The 27,384-nt window shown below is 43.3% G+C and overlaps 3 protein-coding genes across 5 annotated transcripts; 1 reads left to right on the forward strand and 2 right to left on the reverse strand.

Moving 5' to 3' along the window:
- Positions 1-98: 98 nt before the first annotated feature.
- On the reverse strand, positions 99-4,911 carry LOC133922552 (ubiquitin receptor RAD23b-like). Of its 3 annotated transcripts, XM_062367928.1 has the most exons (13): positions 4,721-4,911; positions 3,421-3,582; positions 3,147-3,185; positions 3,007-3,074; positions 2,877-2,921; positions 2,242-2,266; positions 2,089-2,211; positions 1,871-1,999; positions 1,733-1,801; positions 1,300-1,347; positions 1,111-1,220; positions 699-780; positions 99-604 (listed from the first exon to the last, which is right to left on the reverse strand). In XM_062367928.1, the coding sequence occupies exons 1-13, from the start codon at positions 4,784-4,786 to the stop codon at positions 491-493; spliced, it is 1,080 nt and encodes a 359-aa protein (XP_062223912.1). In that variant the 5' UTR covers positions 4,787-4,911; the 3' UTR covers positions 99-490. The 3 variants fall into 3 exon arrangements, with proteins under 3 accessions (XP_062223912.1, XP_062223911.1, XP_062223910.1); XM_062367927.1 differs by having other exon boundaries at positions 1,733-1,798; positions 2,089-2,266; XM_062367926.1 differs by having other exon boundaries at positions 2,089-2,266.
- An 8,557-nt stretch (positions 4,912-13,468) lies between these two features.
- LOC133922553 (gamma-glutamyl peptidase 3-like) lies at positions 13,469-15,397 on the forward strand. Its single transcript, XM_062367929.1, has 3 exons — positions 13,469-13,899; positions 14,042-14,212; positions 14,799-15,397. Exons 1-3 carry the CDS (start codon positions 13,573-13,575, stop codon positions 15,198-15,200), a joined length of 900 nt encoding a protein of 299 aa, XP_062223913.1. The 5' UTR covers positions 13,469-13,572; the 3' UTR covers positions 15,201-15,397.
- Positions 15,398-19,641: 4,244 nt separating this feature from the next.
- On the reverse strand, positions 19,642-24,057 carry LOC133922554 (uncharacterized). The gene is made up of 8 exons (XM_062367930.1): positions 23,731-24,057; positions 23,523-23,647; positions 23,396-23,433; positions 22,794-22,904; positions 22,007-22,086; positions 21,753-21,789; positions 21,448-21,489; positions 19,642-19,942 (listed from the first exon to the last, which is right to left on the reverse strand). Exons 1-8 carry the CDS (start codon positions 23,980-23,982, stop codon positions 19,881-19,883), a joined length of 747 nt encoding a protein of 248 aa, XP_062223914.1. The 5' UTR covers positions 23,983-24,057; the 3' UTR covers positions 19,642-19,880.
- Between the last annotated feature and the right edge of the window lie 3,327 nt (positions 24,058-27,384).

A 27,384-nucleotide genomic window follows, 5' to 3' on the forward strand; every position in this document is an offset into this window, starting at 1 on the left:
GTGCGCTGTGACCAAGACGCTCGGCATCGTCCTTTCTTCTCGCACGGCTCCATCCTCTACATAAACCGTAGCACAATTTCTATCTGTTTAAACCCTCGTAGATGAACGCAAACTCGTGTTCCGCTTGTACCCTATGCATACACCATCGGAAGTGATGTTCACCACAACACATTGATGAAAGGTAACGCTAGCAAAACACTACAGAAGCATTCTATTCGAATGTGGAGCTACATGTCTTTAAGTGTATTAAGGCAACATGTGATATAGGTCTTGTACAAGAGATATCAATTCATCCGAGTGTCAGCTCCATCTCAACTTTGCGTAGTCATTTGGAACTTCCGCGATCTCCATCAATTTGGGTCAGATGTCCAGCAAAAAGGCTGTCACGGTACAAAAGAAAATTTCCTTCAGACGTGAACGATTATCTTGCTGTTTATGTTACACCGAACATAATCAATCAGAGCATGGCAGAGTTCTCACGTATCCCCTCTTAATCTTCCTCACCGGCATGCTCAAGAAGATAGTTTGCAGCTAGCTGCTCATTCCTGTCGCAGGCAAAGAATGCTTCTATGACACGTGCTCTGTCAAACCCCATGGCTTCAAGCTGAAATATATGAAAATAAAGTCAAATGCGGTGACAATGCAGTTTTCAAATATTTATACAGTGTGAGGAACTGAGTTAACTCTGCTGTACATACCCGTCCAATGGCCTCCTGCTCTTCTGGTGTAACACTAATAGCATGAGGCATCTCATCCTGGTCAGGTTGTTCTAAGAAGTCCCTAGAGATTTCGAGGAAGTGGGGTAGATGAAATGAGATATCATGACTATATATATTCATGAAACATCAGTGAAAGGAATTTATAACAACAAAATAACATGACTGATTTTCCACTTCATGCTGATAATAAATCTAAACCAAAATTGGCAGCAGTAATTAAATAAACTGCAAAATCTACACTAGTTTGCAAGTGGTCATGAAGCAGACAAAGAACCAGTTTGATGATGGCCTTCCAGTTTAGAATTAAGAATGCAAATATAGCACAAAAGAATCTTATAACCCGAGCAAATGAAATGGGAAAATGGAATCAATCAAACAAAAGAATGCTTACCCATCACCACCTTCAAAGGGCTCATTTAGTAACTGAAGGAACTCATCATGATTCTCCTGAATCAACCTTAGAATTTGAGGATTCTGCTTGCTCAATTCCTGGAGCATAGGCTGTACAGTGATGCCAGCACAAAGTTTAGGCAGGTGCTACACAAGAAGCCATAGAATGTAATCAAATAAGAATACAAACCTGCAAAATTTGTGGATTTGTATGGACCATTTCCCTAAGTGCTTGAAACTGCAAAATAATTAAGATGCCATTAACCAGAACAATGGGGATTTTGGTCTACTCCAAAAGGAAATAGGTACTAGTTGTTCCGAACAAAAGGGTTAATTGAAAGTTTTTCAAAGTACATGCTCACACCATACTGGGCCTATGTCCGTTCTAGCACAAAATGATACAGTAATACTATTGGGGAAAACAAGTGTGCATGCACAAGTGACGAGATGACGCTGTCACAGCTTACTAATACGTTAGATCATCACCTATATTGATAAGCATTGATGATCAAGAGGAACCCCACCCATGGGTACATTGCATTTGTAATATTGTATTTTTGCCTGGGAAATTAATAAAGAACTAATGGAAAAATCTTAAACATCAAAACTTAAAATATGAGAACCTGTTGGTTATTTCTAAGAAAATCAAGTGGTCCACCACCAGCACCACCTCCAGCATTTGAACCCCCCTGCTGCATTGTTTAATTGGTCAATACATGCTTCGATAGCAGCGATAATAATTGAACCAAGAAAGAGGAAACCTGTGGGAAAAGATTTAGTGGATCAGTGTTAGGAATTCCAGAGAGACCGGCTTCCCCAGGAGCTGGACCAGTTGTGTTTGCTCCTCGATCACCAATTGGAATAGCAACTTCAGCTGTCACTGGAATGCCCTAATGTTCGAGAGAAACAAATTGCATCTATTAGCACCAGAAAATTGGATCAAATTCCAGGAGTGCAAAGGGGTAAAACAAATACATACCGAGTACAGATATTCAACAGCACGTTCCGGGTTGTTATAAGCGGCACGGAGAGCCCTTTGGACTTTATCCCTGTCCCAACTGCCCCCACCCATCTCCATTAGCTGGTTAGTCATTGTGTCAAGATTGCTTCCCGATAGTAGATTTGATCCTGCATTGTCATGTGTGTTCGAAGGGGCCCTAACAAAAAGAAACAAGTAAAATAAGTTTCCGTTAGCAGAATAGCTAAATGCAACCAAAAAGGAAATGGCATAGTCCAGAATCATAAGACCACTACAGATCTATCTTCCATATAGTTACTGTATTCCCAAATTTCAGTGTGTTTGGGGTCTAACTTCCAACTGGGCACCTAAGCTTGCTGTTTGAGTGGCCTTTAGTTTTTGTCCATTCCAAAATCTTAACTAATAATGTTCTAGATTGTAACATTGCATCTACTTATGTGTTTCAATAATTCAGTTTTACTCACAGCTTCTTCCCCTACTGGGCCATATTACAAGTTCATGGAAAAGTTGGAAGTTAAATTTCTCTTCTAATCCCTGGCAAACCCGTGATCCATTAGTTCGTCCCACGGCTTGCGTTCCTGCCACTCTTCAGTGGACCTTTGCCGGCCATGGTCATTTCTGTAAGGTTGTATGATTTAATGCTGCAAACAACTTCAGAGAGGCTTCACTATGAAGGTTAACGACAGGTATTTCCTTGAGAGGGGTACATAAAGAAACATGGATTTGGATTTTAAGTGCTAAAAAGAGCCTAATTGTACAGATGTGTGATTGGCAGACTGGAAACATACTGTGCAGGAGGTCCTTCAGGCTGAGAAGTTGTAGTTGGTGTCACCCTGCAAAAAGATGCATCTCATTAGTTTAAGCAACCCTCTACATAAATGAATAAAGAGACAAAGAAAAAGGCAGCAAGAGACTCACGGAGGTTGAGGAGCTTGTCGTGGAGCATCCAGAGAAGGCGCCTGCCTGGTTGCAGGAGTGCTTGAGGGCTAGTAATGGTTCATGCAGTCAGTACATAAACCAGTAGTTTGTGTTTCCACTCCCAAAGGGAATAACTTTACCTGGGCAGATGAAGCTCCACTTGAACCAGATGTTTTACTCTGCAGAGACAGAGTAGATAATCATGATAAGAAACATAAAAAGAGTACAAGCATAGAGGAATAATGTGATAATGAGTAATGGTACCAATAGATATATACCATTCGCCATTAGACGTATTATTCAAGGTTACTACAATTTTGACACTAAAAGTTTAGACAAACACTTCAGTAAAATGTAACAGCTAACTGAAAAAATTCCTATGATATATAGCACAGAACTGTATAAGCAGCCAACCTTACTAAGCATGACAACTAGAAACCCGTCTTCACTGACTTTATTCTCATCCAATGTACTTTCATCTTTCAAAACCTTCCCATCGTGAATCAGCAGTTGTTGGCCCCAGGGATAGCTATCCTTTCCTTGTATCTCTTCAATGTTCTTCTTCACAGCCATAATCTGATAAAAAAAAAGTAACGTTTAGCAGAATCTTGACCCAATTATAAATGCCAACAAAACCCATTCAATTATGATCACAGAACAGTAAGCAGAAAAGCATTATACAAGGCATTTGAAAGAGAAGGTGGATGCAAATGGACCCTAAGGGCATACCAGTACGACAAATAAGACTAACTGTGTATGAGACTCTGTGGGACAGGTGCGATACTGGCTACAACCAGTAACACGTGCGTCTGGCCATAGGGTCCATGGTGTTAGAATGGGCAAGGTACTGGTTACTTAGAGCTACTGTGCCAACAGAAATGGTGCAAGAGAAATGGAAACCCTCGATTCCTTCCTTTTTCTGACCCCAGTTCATCCCTTCCTGCTCCAAATTTTGATTCTTCTCATGTGACCCCAACTCCCTCATTCTTGTGAAACTTTGAGCCCAATCCCTTATAACTCTATCACAGTAGGTCTCAGGTTATCATAGCCCTTTTGGTTGACTTTTCTCTAGTAACCCTCTCATTCTATAGCACTGCCAAAACTATTTAACAACAGTAACTCCAGAACCGTAATACACCGATAATGTGAAGACCTGGCACTTGCCAAATATTGAAATATATGCAACAAAAATTGATAACCACGTGCTCCCACCTCCGAACCAGTTGCAAGCAATTATGGAACACAACTATTTGCACATAACACAAGGAGAAACTGCCATCCTGAAAGCTAAACCATCCCAATGACAGCACTAACAGCAGAGAGCACCGAAACGGCCGCCTTGTGACTCCAAATTTCAAATTCTAGGCCTCTAGGAACACCCGACGCGGACGTTCTTCTCCAATCTCCAGTACTAACTCCACCCTCCGCCGTCACAGAACCTCCCCAGATGCATTTCGTCAACACCCCCAAACAAAACATACACGGACAGGAATCCACATCCCCACCAAAATGGCCAGCTCCTCCCGGAATCCCCCCCCCCCCCACCCCGGAACGCCGCAGAAATCACTCGCCTCGCCTACACCAATGCCGCGACGCTAGCACCGTAAAACCCCGGCATCGCCACACGGTTCGCCGCGAATCGTCGATCCGAACAGCCAGAAGCACGAGTAAAAAAAATTCAAAACGAAATGGGGAGCGGAGGGAAGGGGCTCACGGTGTCGTTGGGCTGCACCCGGATCTCGAAGTGCGTGCCCTTGAGGGTCTTCACCGTCAGCTTCATGGCGGCGGCGGAGGAATCCGAGGCTCTGGCCCTCCGCTCCCGCTGCGCGGGCTAGGGTTTCAGGGGCAAGAGCGTCGCGCGTAAGGCTCCGGAGTTTGGCGGGGTGCTGGATCGGAGTCGGGCTGTGTTGGACTGTTGGTTCGTCTTTTCTAGACAGCTCAACTGTTAATCTGATTTTTAAAAAATTAAAAAATCGGTTTATAAGAAAATGAATTAAAAAGTGAGAAGCTAATTGGGAAGAGCTAATTGGGAAGAATTCTTCTAATTTTTATATGCTGAGAAACTAAAAATTTATCAAATTATTAATAATAAAAGTTAATATTCAAAAGTCAGAAAAAAAATTCAAACCCAAAAACGTCAGTTCAACCAACCACGCTCTCGGATAGGCCCGCAGGTAGGTGGCCTCGTTGTGATGGGCCCGCACGGGAGTCAGACAGAGACTTCTGCCTTGTTCGGCCCATCTGGGTTGTCAGCTGGAATTTTTAAAATAAAAGATTGCAAATATATATATATATATATATTCGTTTAAAAAAAATAAAAATCTATACTCTGTAAGGAGATAGGTTTAAAAATAAAAAATATTGAGTTACGTTGATATCAAAATTTAAAATACTATCAAAAATAGTCATGAAAATATTATATAGTATAGAGAATGCTATAATTTATCTTAAAAAAATTAGATTTTTTACTATTTCGATAATATTTAAATTTTAAAAATATTAGAATGAATTTTTTATTTTTAAATCTATCACCTTCAACGGCCAAAATGAGGTTAGATTTGTAATTATTTTTAAAACAGACATATATATTTATAATTTATATTTAAAAATATAAAAATAAAAAGCTCTGTAGCCCGCAGTCCAACAGGAGAGCTCCAAGCCTCCAAATCAAATGCTCTTTGAATTTGGGCCGAATATGGAGCTGAAAAGGGCTGAAACAGCACCACACTTAGGCTAACTCCAACTTAGTCGGCTTCCGCATCATAAAATACTGTGCCAACGCATTTTCCTTGCTTTTGCCGATCGCGAGCGGCAAACGAGTGCTCCAACAGCGTCGGTTTCTAGCTCTACAGGAATGCCGACGGAAATCGACGACCGAAAATCTACGGAAGGATACGGGAGGCCGAATTACTGTTCACAGCGTATGCATGTAGGTTCGAGGGGAGGAGTAGAGTAATAGAAGGGAGAAAATAAGGTAGCTGTTGGAGATAAAAAAAAATAGGGGATACTGTAATAGTGTTAGGAGATACTGTAATAGTATTATAGAGTATAAATTTTTAAGTATCTGTTGAAGATAGTCTTAGAACTGACTCCGAAACTACTACTTTAAAAAACGACCATCCTAAAAAAAAGTAAAAAAACGACCAAACACTTTGGGCGAGAAAAAATTAGCTCATTTGACGTGGGAAATGGGCTGCATGACTGAAGCACCGGATTTGGGGGCCTCTACTTCTCATCCAACACGTTTGCAAAAAAAAAAAAAAAAAAAAAAAAACCCTCATCCAACACACATCTGCGCCAGCAGGTTATCGGTGTAAAATGTGAAACCGCATGAGCTTATGTATATACGATTTATCTCAGTTATTTATTTTTTCACACTATACTAATTTATCTTTTAATTCTTTTTATTTATGTTATGATTTTTTCACCTATAATTTTTTAATACGAATCTGAAGACAAATAAATGATCTTAATAAAAAAAATTCTCATCATACAGCAGGGGGCCTCGTGCGCCGCGTGAGCTAGCGAGCCACAGCCACACACTTGGGAGTTGGGAGACAGATTAACCAACCAGTTAATCAATTCCGGGGTGTCACCTCCGATCGACGTGGCGAGATGGACAATGAACCGATCAGTTAATTAATCAAGTAGGCGTGCATGTAAATTGGTGATTAAATTATTCGTTGCCGCGCCAGATTTCGATCGTCAGGGACGGGGAGGGCCCATGCACGATATGCATGATGTGTACGTGTAGCCTACCTTGCGTCTGCATGCATGCGTTTCCCGGTGAACGGAGAGGTAACTTGCGGCGAGTGCTACCGTGCTGGGTAGCTTGGTAGAAATAACGTGACACCCGTTTAACTCGTGCTCGAAAGCAGGATGCATATGTTGTAGATGCATGGAGAAATTGACCTTAGTTACTACTCCCTCTAATTATAAATACATGTAAAATTATTTAATCAAATTCTTAAAACTTTCACTAACAATAGTTTTAAATATATTTAGTTTAAAATTTATTTATCTTAAAAAAAAATACTTTCATAATATTATAAATTGAATAAATTTATAAATATATACTCAATGATGGTATTGAGCTCAAGGAGCACTTATATATAGAGAGTACATGATAGACGCACCAGGAGAGCCCTAGATTAGAAGATTACACTAATACCTTTGATACCCCTTCACGTACAACGTGAAAGCAATAACGGTGTATTTGAAGAAAAAATGGTACATTCAAGTACGATATTGAAGATGTCATCGAAACGTGCAACTCTTAAACAATGTCTATGTAAAACAACCTCCTTCACAAAGGGTGCTGCCTTCACAACCCGTACTTCAACAAATATCTTTAATATAAATATTTCTTTGGAGACTTTGAATACGATGAATAGTAAGATGTGTCAAATCAAGCTAAAGGGAGAATAGAGAAATCACTGTTGTAAGAAGACACGTAGTGAGACAATATCGTGATGATGACAAAGAGGATCATTGGTCATGATATGTAGCAAGATAGCTAAACTAAGAAGGTAAGATCGCATCAATGATAACTATTATAGAAATAGCCAAATCCACATGACTCGGCTAATCACAAAACGAAACAAGAAATTGACTGACCGACATAATTTGTGGACTTATATGGTTAAAACGAACTAAAGCAGTATATGTGTGGATTTGAATGAGCGGACAACGTGAAAAACATTGGAAATGGACTCAGTATTTAAAGGCCTGTTTAATTGCTCCCCTGACCGGAGCTGGCTGGCCTGGCCAGGCAGCACCTCAGGCGTCCGATTTCAGACGCCTGCAGCTGGCGTTGCTGCCTGCTGTCGAAGCTGCCTGGCAAGCGGCAACCAAACACGCCCTTAGAGCATATCCAACCGAGCCCTCTTTCCACCCCCTATCATATATTTGAGGGAAAAATAATGAAAATCGGTCTCCAACCGACCCCTATCCGGCCCCCTTTCTTTGAGGAGCCCTCAAATCTCCTCCCTCACCCCTACATCTAGGGGCTTCTCATCCGGCCCCTCACCCGCGCCGCCGCATTGCCCCGCACCTACCCGCCCGCGCTTCCCCGCACCCGCTCGCCCGCCCACACTGCGTCGTCGCCCCCTCACCCGCCCGCCCGTGCCGTGGAGGCGTGGAGAGAGGGAGCTCGAGGAGAGGGAGGTCGGGGAGAGAGAAGGAGCGGGGATAGAGAGGGAGCTCTGGCTGGCGTCAGGAGAGAGGCTCTGTAGAGAGAGGGAGAGAGGGGAGAGAGAGGACAGAGGGGGGAGAGAGTTACCAGATATTAATAAAATAGAGGTAATTCAAATATAGGGGGTCAAATATGAGGGGGTGGTTGGAACGCGCTGAGAAGTAGGGGATGAAATCTGGATGAGGAGCCCCTAAATAAGAGGAATAGAGGATCAAATATGAATAGTCGGTTGGAGATGCTCTTATAGCATAGCAGCAACATGATAGATGATATAGCCCCAACACTAGCGGCATCAAGTTGCACAGCTGTAGATACAAACTAGCAGGAAAACAGACGGAGGACTAGGTGATGACGGGCCACGACGAAGACGAAGCAGAAGGCGGCGGATCCGCCGTGGAGTGACTCTGAGACGAGCGACGGGTGGATGGCGACGAAGGACGGCCGCGACGGCGACCGAATTCGATCGGTCTCCGCGATGGGCCGAAGATGAGCTGAGCGGCGGCGGATCCACCGACAATCCTCCGCGATATGCGATGGGCCGCGACGAAAGGAGAAGCCGTGATGTGTGGGCTCCTCTCTCCGCGACAGGGTGACGATGGGCGGCGGTGGAGACTGGATCCGCGACGGGCGGGCTCTTGCAGATCCATCGATGGGGTGACAATGGGCGGCAGTGCAGACTGGATCCGCAAAGGGCGGGCTCCTGCAGATCCACCAACGGGGTGAATCTGCGACCGGGCAACGCGACGATGCGGATGACGATGAACCGCGATGGGCAGTCGAAACGGATGGCTCAGAGGATCTCCGCGACAGGCGGAATCTGGCCATCTAGGTCTGGATGTAGATGACGACGGCCTAGTGCTGACGTGCTGCTGAAGAAGAGGGATGACATCTTGTTGCTGCTGGGGGAAGCACATCGGAGTACGGACCGGCAACGTGCCACGATTTGAGGACGGAGCGGCGCCGGGCCGCGACGTGCTTCCTAGACGGGCGGACGGCTGGTTCCTCCTGCAGCGATAGCCGACGGAGCAGAAGAACCGCGACGTGCGGATCCAGCGACGGCGGGTGGCCGCGACGGCGTCCGGATGAGTCGCGGTGAGCCGCGACGGCGATCTGAGGGTGGGGCGATCAGAAAATCCAAAATACCATGTTACAAATAATAGGCACCGAAGATGATTATATTGAGGTTCAATAGAGAGAGATTATATATGAAAGATACACAAGAGAACCTTAGACTAGGAGCTTACACTAATACATTTGACTATTATATTTTAATTATTTTATAAAAATAATAATCAAAATTATATATTGAAAACCGTGTCGTATCCGGAACCTCATATATTTATAACTAGAACGAGTAATTAGCTAGCCTAGCCATGCTTTTTTCTTACCTTACTTTTCTTTTGAACGATTAACAGGCGCGCTGCACTTTCAATTAAGAAGATAGAAAGTTATGCCGATTAGAAACTTGATAAACTCCTCTAAAAAGCAACGCGGGATGCTAATCTTCGTTTGCTCCTTCGATATGTTCCAAGCCGTGTACATCAGGACTGACGTCGTCGTTCTTCGTTGCCTTGCTAAAAGATTGATCATGGAGGTATATGCTAGTTTCAAACTCCCAAGCTTCAGTGTGTCATCAATTGGTTGTGCCGCATGTGTGCGTGTAAGTGTTGGCCGGTGTATTCGGCACTGTGCTAGTCTGGCGTTCTTGCCTCTAGCTGAGCGTTGTTGTTTTTGGTGCTTCTCAGTTTGGTCAGGAGTGTGTATCTTTTGTTTATTAATACTAGCTAAGTGCCTGTATCTTGTCATAAAAAATACAAATATTATATATGGTAACATCGTTACACGTTCAAGTATGAAAATGTGGATGTGACATAGAAGTGCTACCGAAAGAATATATCAAGAGCGATGTCGTAGTTTGATTTCAGATGAGATCCAAAAAAGAGAAAATTATCCGCTAATTCTTTCCTATTTTTTTTTTACTTTTATTAGAAAAATCGGTCTTATACTCATAACTGGTAAAAAGTGGAAAGACTGTAGAACAAGGATTGATAGAAAAGTGAGTGAATTATTCAAATTTTAGTTTTTTATTGGAAAAAATGTAACCCCTAAAAGTCACTTGGATTTTGACTTCCCCAAAAGTTATTTTGTTGCAAAAAGCGCCCTAAAGGTTTGATTTTGTTGCAAAAACACCTCTAAAAATTCAATTTATTTTCAAAAAAATCACAAAAAAATCTAAAAAAAACTAGAGACAATTCTAAGATCTTTTATGAAAAAAAATTCAAAAATAATATCTTTTACATCATATTTCATGGAGAGTAACTTTGAAAAAAAAAGAAAAACATGCAGTTCATTTATTAATTCAAGCTAAATGCATAGTTAATTATTTACTAATCCAAAAATCATGAGACAAATTTTTTTAGTCTTCTTACATGATCCTCTATCTTCTAAAAAGACATGAAATCTTGAAATAGTTATTGTAACGTGCAGGAATGAGTAAATGTGTTGTAGATAGATTAATTCATAACTAATCCATAACATCCCCAAAATTAATGAAACAACTATTATTAGTTTACTTAAACAATTATTTGTGTAGAAAAAATAATGGTAGACATGAAAAAGTTAAAATAACATGAGTTAATAAATGAGCTGCACATTTTTCTTTTTTTCTTCCAAACTTTCTCTCCATGAAATATGATGCAAAGGATATTATTTTTGAAAGAAAAAAATTCACAGAAGGTCTTCTAATTGTCTCTAGTTTTGTCTAGAATTTTTTTATGATTTGTTTTTTTTTGAATTTAAGGGGGTTTTTTTGTAACAAAATCAAAGTTTTGGGGGGTTTTTTTGCAACAAAACAACTTTTTGAGGAGGGGAAGTTGTCGGATGATTAACTCATGTCGCAGGGATCCCGAGAGTCCCCTTTTTAGAGATTCGACCGGGGTTGATCCTGAATAAGTTCGTCGGAGAAATAAATGGAGGTGGAAGTAAATGCAACGGCCGGTGATGGGGGATGAAGACCTAGTGCAAGAAGAAGTAAATGCACCGGAATTTAGACAGGTTCGGGCCGCACGGCGGCGTAATACCCTACTCCTGTATGAATGTAAATAACTGTCCTGAGGAAGTCCTTCAAAGATGTTTCTGGTTACAAGAATATCTGTCTAACTAAGAGCTTGTGGCTCCTTGTTGTTGGGCAGGGACTGTGCCTTGGGTTGATCTATGGTTCGGCTCTTGGTGTTTCTGTGTTCGCTTGTTGGGTCTTTCTTTTGATGGTTTTTTTTTGCCCCCCTTTCGGATGTATTGCTGGATATATCCCGGATGTTTTCTTATCTCTTCCGTGCTGCCGGCTCTTTTATGCACTCGCCGGCTGATACATGCCCCGAACGGGAAGGAGGGGGGGCACAAGTTTCGAGGCGCTGCGACTGGGAAAGTCATCATCATTTTTTCTGGGCGAAGTGACCGGAGGGTGGAAAACGTGGCGCACGCCCGGTCACCTGTCACCATAAACGCCCTGGCAACGGGCGCCGTAGAGAGGGCCCACCGGGCAGCCGCAGAGCAACCCGGCGTGCCCGCCCCGTCTTGTTCCTCTGACACAGCAGGGCGGCAGACGGAACACCTTGATCCTGGCGATGTTATCCCGAGACACACCGGAAGATACGGGATAGGACCCGTGCAATTAATAGCCCCACGCCTCTCTGCCAAAACATAGCAGGAACTGACACCGCGGCGGGAGCAGTTGTGGATGTCAGGCCACGCACGCCCATTAAATGCGGCCTCGGACCTCTGACCGCTTGACACCTCATCGGTGGGCCCCTCGGGGGCCTTTCTGGGTCGTCGGGGCACCGAGTGCTCGGGGGTACTGTTCACCTCCCCGAGCACTCTCCCCCGAGAATGCCTATCCTTGCCCTCGGGGTACCGGGTGCTCGGGGGTACTGTTCACCTCCCCGATCACCCTCTCCCGAGCACTCTTGCACGAGCCTTCGGGGAACCGAGTGCTCGGGGGCTGCCACGTGCAGCCCCAAGCACTCTCTTCCGAGCACTTTTGCACAGATCTTTCGGGGAACAGAGAGCTCGGGGGCTGCCACGTGCAGCCCCGAGCACTCTCTCCCGAGCACTTTCATGCTGACCCTTGGGGAACCGAGCGCTCGGGGGTTGCCGCACGCAGTCCTCGAGCACTCTCTCCCGGAACTTAGCTCTTCTGATCGTCGAGGGACTAGGGTGCTCGGGGGCGACCGGGCACCTCCCCGAGCACTTTCTTCCCGGTACATAGACTCTGCGGATCATCGGGGAACTGGGGTACTCGGGGACCAGGGACTGTGGCCCCGAGCGCCTTCTCCCGGGACTTTGAACTTTCCTCACCCCGCAGGAGGGACCTTGTGGGATGGCGACACGTGGCGGATAGCTGGCCTGGCTTCGGGAATCAGAGACCCTCGGTTCCTGATACACCGACAGAAGTCAAAATCCAAGTGACTTTTGGAGATGATTTTACATTTTTTTCCTTTTTTATTAGATAAGAGAAAAACAGAGAAAAAGATGAGACGAGAACCAACTCTCTTGTCGGTTTATTTTAAAAAAGTTTACTTAGTTTGTTTTCCTCTTCTTTCCCTGTTTCGTTTACAAGGCCAGCCGTTTACTCACCTTCTGACATCTGTCTGGAGAAAGTCTCCAAACAATTACGCACTAGGACCCAGAAAGCAACTGATGGACACGTAATACGTGCATATCCACGATGGTCTCGTTCCGCGTCCGGTCGCCGGAGTCCTACTCAGGTTAGATACCAAACCGTGTCCGTGTCGATCGGTCTCCTGCTATTGCACACGCCGCGGCGGCGACCACAACGACGATGACGTGAATTGTGCTCCGCTCCTTTATGTTAGAGAGAAACTTATGTCCGCGTGGATCCATTCCATCGCAACGGCGTGTCGTCACTGATTCCGACACAGGGAAAAAATTGGATCGGTATATTTGATATATCTGGTTTACTGTGAATCTCGATAGAAAAAAATTATCATATTTATTAGTATTTTATTTAAAATTAATTTAAATTTTATCTAATATATCTAATAAATTGTGTTTTGTAGGGATCTCCTATAAATTTTATTTAGTAAAAGAAACCAGGTTCCGCACGGTGCAATTGGCAGGCGCGCACTATCGATCCCCGGGCCGGCGGGAAGCTTGAATAATTAACAATAAGTCACGTGTTTCACAAGCGATCGAGCCCAACTCTACGGCTACGCGCACTCACATTAAATAGGATCCCCCAAATTCGATAGCATCGCATCGCAACCTCACAACACAGCTCACTATTAGTGCACTACGACACTCTTGAAGTTAGCCAGCTGCTACTTGCTCCCCGGCGGCTTCCCAGTGTTCCGGAGATGGCGGCGGCGGCGGGCGGAGGCGGGAGGCGGTACGCGCTGCTGCTGGCGCTGAGGGACTCGGAGTACGCCAGGAAGCTGTACGGCGGGTACTACAACGTCTTCGTCGCCGCGCTGGGCGGCGAGGGCGAGAGGTGGGACAGCTTCCGCGTGGTGGACGGCGAGTTCCCCGCGCCGGAGGACCTGGCGAGATACGACGGCTTCGTGGTCAGCGGCAGCCCGCACGACGCGCACGGCGACGACGCCTGGATCCGCCGCCTGTGCGCGCTGATCCGGACCGTCCATGCCATGAAGAAACGGGTCCTCGGCATCTGCTTCGGACACCAGGTGAGTGCATGCTAAATGCCACAGAAATACAGAATGTTATTCAAACGTTGAAATGATCAAGTAACATCTGTTGACAAGTGGAGAGATGATTATTCATTCCGCCATTAACAATTTGGCCTTACTTTTTTCTTGTCTCGATTAGGTTTTGTGCCGAGCATTGGGGGGAAGGGTGGGCAAGGCGTGCGGCGGATGGGACGTCGGGGTGAGGAAGGTGACCTTCGTGCAGCACCCGGAGGGCTTCGAGTTCCACCGGGATCTCGAGGTCGAGCGGCTCCCCCAGAGCGCCTCCATCATCGAGGTGCACCAAGACGAGGTGCGTGCATGCATCAGTGCTGACAGCGCATGTGTATTTTATTTCTCCACTCTGCTTGCCAATGGTAGAAAAATTACCTGCAGCAACTTGGCATGTCGGTGCCTTGATATTTGCATTTTTTTTCTACTACCTTGTAGACGTACGAGATCATGCTGCCACTTGTGAATTGCCACCTTTTTTTCTCTCCTAGATATGCCGGGGGCTCCATGCACGGGAAAAGGTTCCTCTGACGTAGCTCGTTTTACGTCAGAGGAGCACAGTAATTGTGTCTGTTGCTACAGTTCTCTGACGTAGCTACAGTGTCAAGCAGTATTTTTAGTGCTGTTCACATGAGTACTGTTTATCGTGGTACTGTAGCAGATCATCTGATCCGTCGGTTCCAGATCGGACGTCCAAAATTGATTGGACTGCTCTCTGACGTAACGTCAGGGGATCCCATTCCCCATGCACGACCCTAGCTACTTGGGTCACATGTTGTGTTGCCTAAGTTTGACGTGTCCTAGTTGATGAGTGAGTTACACCTGTGCAAAAAACAGTGCAGTGCTATTGCTATGGCTTGACCGGTACGTGTTGATCGATCATGCAGGTGTGGGAGATCCCGCCGCGGGCGAGGGTGCTGGCCTACTCGGAGAAGACGAGCGTGGAGGCGTTCGCGGTGGGGGAGCACGCGCTGGGCATCCAGGGACACCCGGAGTACACCACCGACATCCTCCACAACCTCATCGACCGGCTCACCAACGAGAACGCCATCCAGAGGTGCGTGGGCGAGGACGCGCGGCGGACGGCGGCGGAGACCGGCGGGCCGGACCGCAGGTTCTGGACGGCGCTCTGCAAGGGCTTCCTCGGGGGCGGAGGAGCAAGCAGCCGGCCGCCGCATGTGCCGATGCGCGAGTCGCCGGAGGTGAGCAGCCGCGCCGTCATCGGCTGCTTCGCCGCCGCTCCGATGGCGCCCCAGCTGGCTTGCAGCGCTAGTACCAGCATCAATTAGGTGGCTAGGGCTGCTGCACGTACGTAGTGAGTACGTACTACCTTTTCACTGCATGATTGGTGAGGCCCAGCTCCGGCATTCTTGCACGCGTTACACTGTGCTGCAGCTCTCGCTGCATGATTGGTGATGTACTATTTGAATTTTGATGCCACGTGAACGGGACAAACAAAATTACTAGCCGTTTTTGATATCTTACAGTACCTTTGCAAGCACCGTAAAAAAGAGAAAGAACTCAACGCCACACCATATGAAAAGCGCGTAGGAGTTCCAAATTAAGGAGGCAGTGTAAATTCATCAGAGATCCGATGAAATTACAGCATTCCAAACGGGACATAGATGTATGTTTTTTGTTGTTGCCAAATGCCTGATTGATCATCGCCAATTTTTTAGCTACCAATTTGATATGAACTTCCATTCGCATCCTAGCATGATCCGGGAGGCTCCCTTGATGGCGCAATCCATGTGTATCACCAGTTCACCACCTGCATGCATGCAAACAAATGTCCTTGTGCCGGCTGTGGCCATGCTAGAGCTACCTCTTATTTGCAGTGAGATCTTTTCTGGCATCGACCCCTTCTATTTATGGTGCGATGTTATCTTTTTTTCCTTTTTTATTCCGTTCGTTGCGAGCATCCATTTACAGTACTGTTGTCCCCTATCAATGAAATTTTTGGCACCTGATTAAAACTGAACCTTTCCTCTCCTTTTCATTTGGTAGGTGTATCACCCATTGCATCATTATTGACTTTCTTCTTTTAGGTTTACAGATTTGATTGATGTTTTGTAAGTATGCGTGGACAAGTTATATGGTTTCATGGTGTTATTTTGCTTATGCTTCATCTAATAAACTATTTTATCTCATGAAAATTTTCTACTCTGACATAGCATATTGATTTTACATGCGTTACACGTACACGCTAACTAGCACGAGAAGCGCACCTGTTTGGATTATCTGCACCCTCCAACGGACGAGCAAAAAGACGTTGATTAATGGTGGCCAGGATGGCCTCAAAAACTAATCGTGCTTATGGATGGTTGTCGTCTACTATCCTGCAAGAAAGCGAAGGCACCGAAGTGGACGCTGATATTATTTGTTCGGATTTGGTTGACCAAGTCGCGGGATTAAACGTGTCATGCATATACTTGCAAATGGAGCTGACATGATATCATATGATTTTCTTTTAATTTCCAAAGGTGCAGTTGGTTATCTTTTAGTGAACCTTACGGTTCAGTGATCAAGTATATATCTTGGGGTCATATCTCCGAAAATCCATTGTAAACACACAATAGGGCTGCTTATTACCAGTTGGAGTAGCCACCGGTTGCTGACATTACTAATTGCTGACATTATATATTAAAAAATCGAGCACACACCAATTGACAGTACTATATTGTTTACGCGATTATGACCTACCATTACTTTTGCGCCGGGCCCAGCCTGGGCCCAAGATAATTAAAAACCATGGAATTATGTTAAAAATAACTAAGACAAGTTACCTAAAAAATTAAATAAATCAATACAAGGAGCGTGATTAGCATTAACTTCCTAATCTTTATCAGCGTGTTAGCCTACTCAAATTATCATTGGCGGGCGCAGCAAAGTTATAGAGAAAGCTATAAGGGAGTGTCAGTCGGTGCGGGGGAGGAGGGTTGAGCCCCTCCAGCTCCTTGAAGATCCTCTGTGGAATTATTGTGTTTTGGGGGCAGAAGAACACAAAAGTATCACATTCTTAAGTTTCCTTCATAATTTTTTTTAACACCGAACCCTTTTTACTCGGGGTTTTCATTGGAGGCCAACAGAGGATGTGATGCCGGGGATCGAACCCTGGTGGACTCGACTCTGCCACTAAGCTTTGCCACTAGGCTCCTTGCCCGTCGCAACTTAAACATGAGGATGGAAAATTCTTATGTTTCCTTGCCAACTATTTTTTTGGGGGGGAGGGGGGGGGGTGGAAATTTGTTCGGTGAACTTAAACGTGAGGAATGAGAGAAACCCAATGATACTTCTACTTTTTAAAGAAATAATTATTTGTAGACGGGGATATATATACCAGTCTCCAACCAATTTCATGTGGTAAAAAAACACAGTAAGTACACGATCAATGATAACTCAGCTGGGTTTAGTTTGGTCCACTCGTGTTAATTCACTGCTACTTCCTGCTCATCATGTTTTCTAGCCCTCATTGAGCTATGCTCTGAATTGTCTTCAATTCGTCGGTGCAGCATCATTGGAAGCGGATCATTGATCATCTAGGTGGTAGCCAGACACGTATCTATCAGCCTATCACCAAAATCTGCAAACTTTTCTCAAGCTCTCCGCTTCTCTGCACGTGAGGCGTTAGCGGCGTTGCAAGAACCACAGCTTTGTCCGTTGTGGTTGGGCACCCGACATGCAATGCTGCGATCGCGATCTTGATCAATCTTGTCAGAATATCAGTTGGATGCTGGGACACATGACTTGGATGCATGCAAACGACTGGCCGGCTTTAGGCTTTATCTACGTTGTGACATGAAATTTTGCTAGCATTCTTATGAGCCAATATTTTCTATTTTTGTAGCACAAAAAATTATAGACAAACAATATTACATATTCCCGTATTTTGTTTAAAAAATAGTACACTCCCGTATGGGTCTAATGAATTTGATGCGATCCGAATGGTAGAGGTGGAAAATGTATATCATATATCTGTATTATCTGATATTCGTATTTGACCAAATGTAAATATGATAAAAAAAAATCCGTATCCAATTAACATACAGATACAAATATGGATATATCCGAATTCATTTTTCAAATATGAATATGGATATATCCGAATTCATTTTCCCATAATGGATATGGATATATCCATATCCGAATATGTATAAATACTTTTATGAGTATATATACGAGTAACATAAAAGTATATTCTATTATCTTATTGTCTTACTTAATTCTTTCAGTCTTACATATTATTTTATTATTTAGTATTGTACCACGTATACTGTAGTGATAAATATAATATTTTCATCTCCTATCCAATAGTCTAAAATCATCTAAAGTCATAGTATTGTATTAAAAGTGACTCTTTGCTTTAAGGTAGAGAATCAATCCACTAAAAATAAAGTTTCTTGTGTTGCATTATTATCGTACTCGTGTCAAATAAATTTATACTATTTCATAATTTATCATTAAAATTGTAGTATATTCGCATACAGTTGAATCTAATACGTATTTGAATATGAATTCGTATTTATATTCAAGAATATTCAGATTTGTAATTATATTAAAATATAAATAGTAATGAAAAAATAGACTATTAGGTTTGTATACCATCCGTTCCGTTTACACCCCTACCGAACGGGCCCAAACTTTTTCGCGAACGGCACGCACGAACTTGGACATGTTTCAATCCAGTACTCAGCTACCTGCAGCGTACAGCTAGAGCTTCAGTTTCTTCATCAGACGCACACTCTTTTTGCAGTCTCCCACCTAGGTAAGGTTTCGATATTCTTTTTTAATGATGGAATAAAAATTATTCTAGTCTCTGCATCAAATGCTGCTCTTTGCCAAGCTTCGATATTCTCGACGTGCATTTTTGTGCGCTAATCAAAATGTAAAAATTGCTCCTAAAAATGCTAAATGGTACTTCATCCGGACATAAATACACGTGGATTTGGATAAATATTCTGTCAAATTTTAATTTTGACTAACAATATATTTTAAAATATTTTCATAATATCGTAAATTTAATGAATTTTATAGATATATTCTAATAGAAAATAGTTGGTAAAACTATATTCTAAATATCACGACTTATTCAAAATGACGTGTATTTATGTTACAAGAGTAACACACAAATGTCGCCTCATCTTGATGCGATTCTACACGTCACATTGTAACACCGATAGAACGGGGAACATTTGAACGTTGCATTCCGCTTGCTTCTTCCGACAACGATCGACCAGGAGTGCTGTTCAATTCCATCCTCCCTCCTCCGTTTGCTGTGTTGGCAGTTGCCACCTCTGATGGCATGTTTGGTTAGACTGATGTTTTAAAGTTTTTGGTTGAGAAGCTACTTTTATGTATTATAGCTGTTAATTATTATTTTTTAATAAATTTTTAACTTCTCGGCACACTAAAAACCAGAAAAACTACTTTAAATTAGCTTCTCAAATTTTAATTTAATTCCTTAGAAATTAACTTTTCAGCTTTATAAAAACTAGCTCAACAATTAAACTGTTTGTTTCAAATTCTAATTTCCGAGAAGCAGAGCCTGAGACCTGAGTAAGAGCATGGCTGTAAGCGTCATGGCCTTGCACATAGAGGTGGTGATGTATACAGTAGCTCTGTGTCGAGATCCAAAGCTTATGAAATGCTGTGCAGTAATGTACTGCTTGTTTTGGCACTATGTCACAATGCACCATTGGCGTACATCATCCACACAACACATGGGTAAAATTGGTTCGAGTTCATCTTGCTTAAAACGAGGGCGTAATTAAATCAAAATGTCTGAAACGAGGAAACAGGATTACCATGAGAAACTATACTCGTACATTGCCTCAAGAATTAACTGATTTTACATCACCAATACACTGGTGGTTAAAACTTCCTGAAGGTGAAGTTCAACAGAAATGTGGTGCCGGCAAGTTAACTTGAAAACAAAGACACCAAAAGGGACGTCATTTGATCAGTTTGCTTCACTTTCTTCTTAATGCGATCTCCGCTGCCCATGCTTTTCCAATGTCTGTCTGAAATTTTCCTGCACAGGAATCAACCAGAAAAAAATAAATATTGTTCTGTTTCAGCTATTTTAGTGCTGATACAGTGGCAGCACTAGTACATTGTGAAGTTGAATGAGATCGAGCATAACAAGAGAGAACTGTCAAAAAGGCACATAATAACTCGTGATAAAAACACTCATGGAATGCTAGTGCCTAGTATCAACTTCAACAATAATCATTCAGGTGTTAATATGATTTGGATTTCTGATAAACAGGATTTACAAATTCGTTTGAGGGTCGAAAACCGGGACTTGGCGATTTTCCGAAATTAGCAAATATCGTGAAAACAGCTCAAAGGTCAGTGAGAATTCAGCCAAATTTGTAAATCGGAGGCAAAAATCCAGCTGAATCGACATTTGGTGACCGCTCGAATTCAGCCGAAAACCGACCGAATTCACCGAAAACCGACCGCATTACTAAAAAACCGCTCGGTTTTCTCGAATTTGAGTGAAGTTCAAGAAAATTAAAAAAAATAGCTCAACCTTGTAAAATCGATAGCTAATTCATCTAAGCTTCAAATTAAGTGAAACAAATTTTGTTAGTTTTCTTGTAACATGATCTACATGATAAAAGTATTTATACTCATAAAAAAGTTGTACATTTTCTGTGAGAAAATGTATTTGCTAAACCTAGTTAAATGCATAGTTAATTCTTTGCTAATCCAAAAATCATGAAACCAATTTTGTTAGTCTTCTTACATGATACTATGTCTTCTAAAAATACATGAACTCATGAAATAGTCATTGTAACATGCATGATTGTGTAAATATGTTGCAAATAGATTAATTCATAACTCACCCATCACACCTCCAAAATTAGTGAAACCACTTTTATTAGTTTACTTATACTATGCTTTATGTAGGAAAAATAATGGTAGACATGAAAAAGTTAATTACAGTGTTGTTTCTTAACACGTTCACTTTATGCTTGTGAACTTTGTAAAAATCATGGAGAAATTAATAAAACTTTGAATGAAGTGAAACCAATTTTAAAGATCCTCTTAAGATACGCCATACACAAAAAATATGTGTTTGCGTGTTAAGCTTTTCCTTAACGTGATGGGCCAAATCATCTTGTTCATACGGCCCATTTAAGCATTTTTTTTTCAAACTTCCTCTCCATGAAATATGATGCAAACGACATTATGTTTGATTTTTTTTTTTCACAAAAGGTCTTAGAATTGTCTCTAGTATTTTTAGAATTTTTTGTGATTTTTTTATTTTGTTGATTTTTTTTAATTCAAAATGTGGTGCGGACCTAATTGACCGGTTTTCGCGAATATCGAGCGGTTTTCAACGGTTTTGTGAACCCTGCTGATAAATAGTTTAGACTATCAGAAATAAACATATGTCACGTGTATGAATAAAAGAATAACGTACAACATGTGCCGTTTAACAAAAGTGTTCAACTGAGTGTGCCGGATGCTCATTGAAACTGAGTAGCAGAATCTGATGGAAGGGGGGGGGGGGGCAGATAATCACACCTGCTGTAGATTGGAAGAACTCTTCAAGGTCCTGCCCTTGCTCTGAAAAAATGCGATACATAGGCGTAAGTGTGATACTGTAAACCCATCTCATGGTCAATAAGGAGCATAGTGTTCTAAGGACAAGAAGTCGCAAAAGATGGCCCATACTTGATACTTGAGCGGAATTTTCTCTATAATCATTTATTTGATCACAACAAGAATACTTGACGAATGCATTTAATAGTCCGTAGTTCATAGCAACTGCGTATTGGAAAATGATAATGATAAGTACTTAAGATATTCAAGAAACAGTATGAACTTACCCTTTTCATATTCCAGTGCTTGAAGTATCATCTCAACCTGGACACATAACATTAAAAAAACAAAAAAGTTACATGTAAAAAAGAAATAAGTCAAAGCCAAAGGTCAATGTCTATGCAGGGTCCTATCGAATGTCTACACTTGGACAAAACTAATCTAAGCACACTTCCATGTTATGACATTGCCAGTTGAACGATCGCAAGAACTGCTTGAGACAGATGTAGTTGTGTCAGTAACTTGCTCGATAAAAATGTACCTTATCAAAATCTTTGACAACTTTTGCTTCCAACGAGGCATTCTCCTCATACTCCATCCAAAGTTCACGAATTTCTTGTGCTGGAAAAGAACAGCATGCAGATAATGAGATGAATGCAATGTTTATTGTATATCAAATATATAAGGGCACAAAAACGCTTTAGTTTGGCCTCTACAGAAAGCACTGCTGTACGAAGAACCATTTCTCCTAAAGGCAGAGTTCGAGAGTGATTTTGAATTTTAAAGTGTTCCCTTGGCACTGAACTGAGGGATGCTAGTGCTCTCTGTCTCCTTCAATAACTATCCAAATATGTTCGAATAACAATAACACAAACTGCCCACTGGAACCTTTCTATCTGAAAAGAAAAAAAGATCTTGGAGCCCTGAGCTATGTTCCTGATGGCAGTGAAAAAAGGCTGGATGGTAAAATGCCCATTTAAGCAATAATGATGGTAGGATTAATATGGCTTCAAGGATAAGAAAACATTAGGTATGGCACAATATTACCAGCATTTACTACAATATGGTATTCACAAAATTCAAAGGCATGCACATTTTTCTTCTTGTTTTTCCTTGGAAGATGCACACATAGTGGAGCCACTAAGGTGTTAGGCTGTGCTATTGTATCATCTAGAAAGTTGTCAAAGATTTACAATAGCATCACACTCATTTTACATAATTATTTATCATGTTGTAAAAGATGAACTCATGTCAATGGAATGGTACCAGAAAAAGATACATACAACACAGAATATTAATGTTTTACTTTAGCATATTTTGATATTCACCTCTTGAACCTCCGCCAAGCAAGTCACACATATGGTCCAATGCTTCTTTCTCCCTGCGGCTCTTCTCTTCCTTGGGCACACCATCAGAAGGGGTGATATCACCAACAATTGCTGGTGCAAGAAAAAAAAAGGTTGGAATGAGTCAACAAATGTAATTCATGCCAGCAACAGACTTTCGCACAACAGAAAGTATCCATACAGATGCAACACATAATCATGCGTTCATTTCTCACTGACATACTTTTAAAAGCTGAGTGTCATATATACTGCTTTTCCTATAAAATGAAATGCTACATATGAAGGCCGCTAGTTGTGAAAACTCAAACATAGTTTCAAGAAACCTATAGCATTTTTCCCCAAGTCCCGAAGGCCATATAAGCAACATTATCATCAAAATACTGCAGCAAACTTTTCCACACATCAATTTGAAACATGAGTACGTGGATGCCATGTGCTACTTTTCCAATCAAGTTAACGTCTACCAGCACAACTGGTAGGTGTATGCTCCCACATTCACAATTTCACATCCCCGGTTTTTAGTCTAGCACTTACAAACACCCAAAATTGAATCAAACCAAGTAAACAAAACCTTTTAGCAGTACCTTCTGCAATGTCGTGCACAATCGCCATCTTGACACACCTGCAATTGAATAAAAAAGCCCCATGAACATGATACCGTCAGAAGAGACATAAAATGGCCACAATGGAGGAGGAAACGGACGGCATCACCTGTCGCGGTCGACGCCGGGGAGGTCGGCTGCAACGAGCGCCATGACGCCCATCCGGTACATGTGGTCGGCCACCGACTCGGGTGCCTGCACCCCGCGCTTCACCCACCCCGCCCTCTTGGTCGTCTGCACCCACACCCCCATCACATCACACCCCGATCCCCTCACGACCGAGCCGCAGGAAAGCGAGGCAGAAACGGAGCACTCACCTTGAGGCGGTAGCAGAGAGTGAGGAAGTCGATGGCGTTGGACGCCGAGGGGGCCGCAGCCGCGGAATCACCCCCCGCAGCAGGGGCCGGGGCGGGGGAGGACGACGACGACGACATGGCGGCGAGGCGGAGAGGGAGGTGGTGGAGCGCACGGTGGGAGGCGGGGAAGGGGAGCGGGGGTTTGGCGGCGGCGGCGGCGAGGGTGGTGGCGCAGAGGGAGGAGAGGGAAAGGGCTCGGCTCCCACCGCCCATCGCTATTAGATGATGAGAAGGCGGAGGAGCGGTGGCAGGTGGCTCGCTCGGCCGTCCGCGGATGCCGGGGTGCTGCCGTGCCGTGGTGGGGCGTGTGCCGAGGGCCGCGAAACCAGCGCGTGGCCGCCCGCGCCCGGTGGCCCAGCTTGCGCGGCGCGCGGATCACGTGGGTATTCCCCCAATTTTGGGCCCGGAGCACAGTGGATTTGCCCAGAATTTCCCTCGAGATAGTGGCCCAAACGTGCCTGAAAAAAATTTGGGCCCGCCCCACGGTGGACTTCGACCATAATAGGCCTGGCTCTAGGGCCGGACCGTCCTCATCAACAAGGGCGGACCACGGACTCACCTTACAGCCAGAGGGTGCACGGGACTTCGGGTAACTTTTCGTTTTTCAGCGGTACATCATTTGTAACAGATCTATATGACACTTTTTCTCTACAATTTAAAAAGTAGCTACAAATTCGCCTGTTTGTCTGACTCTCGTCCTTTGTCCGCTCGCAATCCAATACCCCCATCTATTCAATCCGAGAAAACTGGAATCCCCCGCCACCCTCTTACACCTGCAACCAACCCTATCCCCACCGCAATCCCCTTTCCTCCCTGTTGCTGCCCTGAACCTTAAAGCACACAACACACATCCAAACATCGAGCCATCGGCCTAGAAAGCACCATGGCAGTCAAAGTTAGTTAGCTTAGGTGGTTAATCAAGATCACCCAACCAACAGCTGTATGAGCGGATGTAATGACCATGTGATCTAAAATTGACGAGTGAGTCCTACTGATACCGTAGCTCATGCAGACTGTATTCGCTGACCTAGATACGAGTAAAGCTCGATTTAGGTGTATCATATGATTAGAATAACTTATGCAAGCTGTATCCACCATACAAACAATTAAACAGACTTCTATATAAAAATGTATGATTAAATACAAGTTTTTTTATATATAAGTTTAGATGCAGCAAACAAACCGATCAAAGTACCAAAAGAGATGTACGGAGACTGAAACACTGCTAGCGAGCGGGTGTGCGTGCAACCGATATGCAAGGACGTTTTCTCTCAAAACAAAAAAAAAAATGCAAGGACCAGGGGCGGATACAGTAGCGGATCGGCTGAAGCCCTCTCCCATGCACCTGGGAGTCCTTCAATTTTTAGGCATAAAAAAAGAAAAGAGGGATAGCCTCCTTACCTGGCGGCCATGGATTCGCCACTGGCGACGACATGCAGCGACTGGTGACCGCAAGACATAATTGCGCACGCACTTTACTTAATCAGTAGCTGTTAATTGAGTGTGCGGCGCGTAAAGCGGAAAGGCAAAACGTACCATAGTACAAGAGGGACAAACAGGAGGCTAACTTACCTGACAAATAACGAGAGACACAGAAGCTTTTGACTGGTCGTGAGTTGGCAACTTGGCATGATGCATCCATACCAATTATTTGCTGCTAGCTAAATCGTGGTAAATGTGATGTATAGGCTTCACAACACGCTCCTTCTTTTCACGTACAAGTTCATGCAGGAGCTCTGCCGATCAATTAAGTAACAGCAGTGTAGAGCTAACACGACCGATCGGACCGCTAAGATAATCTTGCCTTTAAGATGATGCAGACTGCATTTCCTCTCCTCCCCACCTCCTCATTTTCCTCCTTTCTTCCCCTCCCTGTTTTTCAAATTTTTAACTGTGTGTGGGCGGTGACGGCAGGAAGCATTGTGTGGGTGGTTGCTGCGAGATGGCGTTTGGAGCTACGGTTGTCGTCGAAGTAGCCTACCTCGCCAGCTTGCCCTACCCTAATAGTCTTAGGACGATAGTGAAGTCCATGCCATCGTTGTGCACTTACCTATATTATATTTACTAATTAGAAGTTTCTTTTGGTGCCTCCATATTAATCCTAATAAAATTCTAGAAATTTTTGTAAAAAAAGCAAAATATCCAACCGTCAAATTAATTGATTGACTAACTGTAACCATATATTACCAACAGATGAAATAACATAGAAGATTAAAAAATAAATCATAAAGTCCAGCTCTAAGACTACTTCTTTCCTTCTTTTTTGTTGTAGATACTATTTATCCAACAAGATTACGTTAGCAAACTGCAACTTAGTTACGTTAGCAATCAACACGCTTTTCCAAATCAATTATAATCAAACTTACAAAATTAAAACAACAGAACGCAAACATATTATGGATTATCGCACAAAAAAAATATCAAAGAATTTATAATATATTAAAAAAATAATATAAGATACGGTGATGACATTAAAAATAATAATAATGTCAAAAAATCAAGAAACAAATAAAAATCAATTTGCATAACACATAAAATGAAAATTATAAATTAGATCTATTCACAAATAATAAACATGATTCCAATATTATGAACAAAAAATATATTATATTTTACATTCTAATATTTAAATATAAATAGTTGATGTATCTTAGCATACAACCATTATTAACACAAATATCTACAATTCAGTCGTAAGCAGAATTTCTAATCTGTGCAGTCGTACGGATTGATACGTTGGTTATGTATTAACTAGTGGTCACATCTGACCGGATACAAGTTAGAGATTTGAAAAGGAACAATTGCATAACTTATGATGTATCTTTATATCCGTATTGATGTTATACCGATGTATGTATTCGTATCAGTGCTGCCTAGTGAAGAGTCCCGGCGTGCTCGTCTTCATTGCTCAACGGCCTCTTTGCTTCGGCTGCTGCGGCTTTTCTGTTGCAACAAGCTCACGGTGGGTACAGCTAGCTTTTGCTGCTTCGATCCTTGTTGCACTGCGCCGCGAGATAGAGGTGTCGGAGGAAGAACACGTAACACTGCGCGCGCTTGCGCTTACGTTCGTTGACCCCTCTCTTCACGCGCCGCCCATCTACCACATGCACTCTCTGCACTCTGCACGTACGTACCCTCTGCTCGATCTGCAACGACCGAATTAACCCGGCAGATTTATAATTCGGCAATTGGCAAGTCGCTATTCTACACCACTGCTCCTATGTATCCTACTCCTCCAGTAAGGCAGTAACTAACTCGCCCTTGTAGATGACGTACGAGAGACGGAGAGAGAGTACTAGACAAACATATGGAGACAGTACAGAGGTATTACTGCAACTCGTACCGCCCCTATACGCTGCCACATCTCCACTTCCCAGCGTAGCTAGGCAGGCGCCGTCCTGCCCTGGCAAGCTTGAGCTCGACAAGACATGGGCGCTCACATGGCCGGATCCGGCGCTAACATGGCGTACAATAACACCACGCGTCTCCGATCTGCTGCTAGCTAACTGCACAGTGCAACGCTGCTTCAATACCGCTCCACCGTCCTTTTCAGGGGCAGACACCGCAAGTGCACGCACGCCGCACCGCGCCCAAGGCCGGCCCCGGCACAAGAAC

Source organism: Phragmites australis, chromosome 6 (genome assembly GCF_958298935.1).
Source record: "Phragmites australis chromosome 6, lpPhrAust1.1, whole genome shotgun sequence".
Classification (NCBI taxonomy): Eukaryota; Viridiplantae; Streptophyta; class Magnoliopsida; order Poales; family Poaceae; genus Phragmites; species Phragmites australis.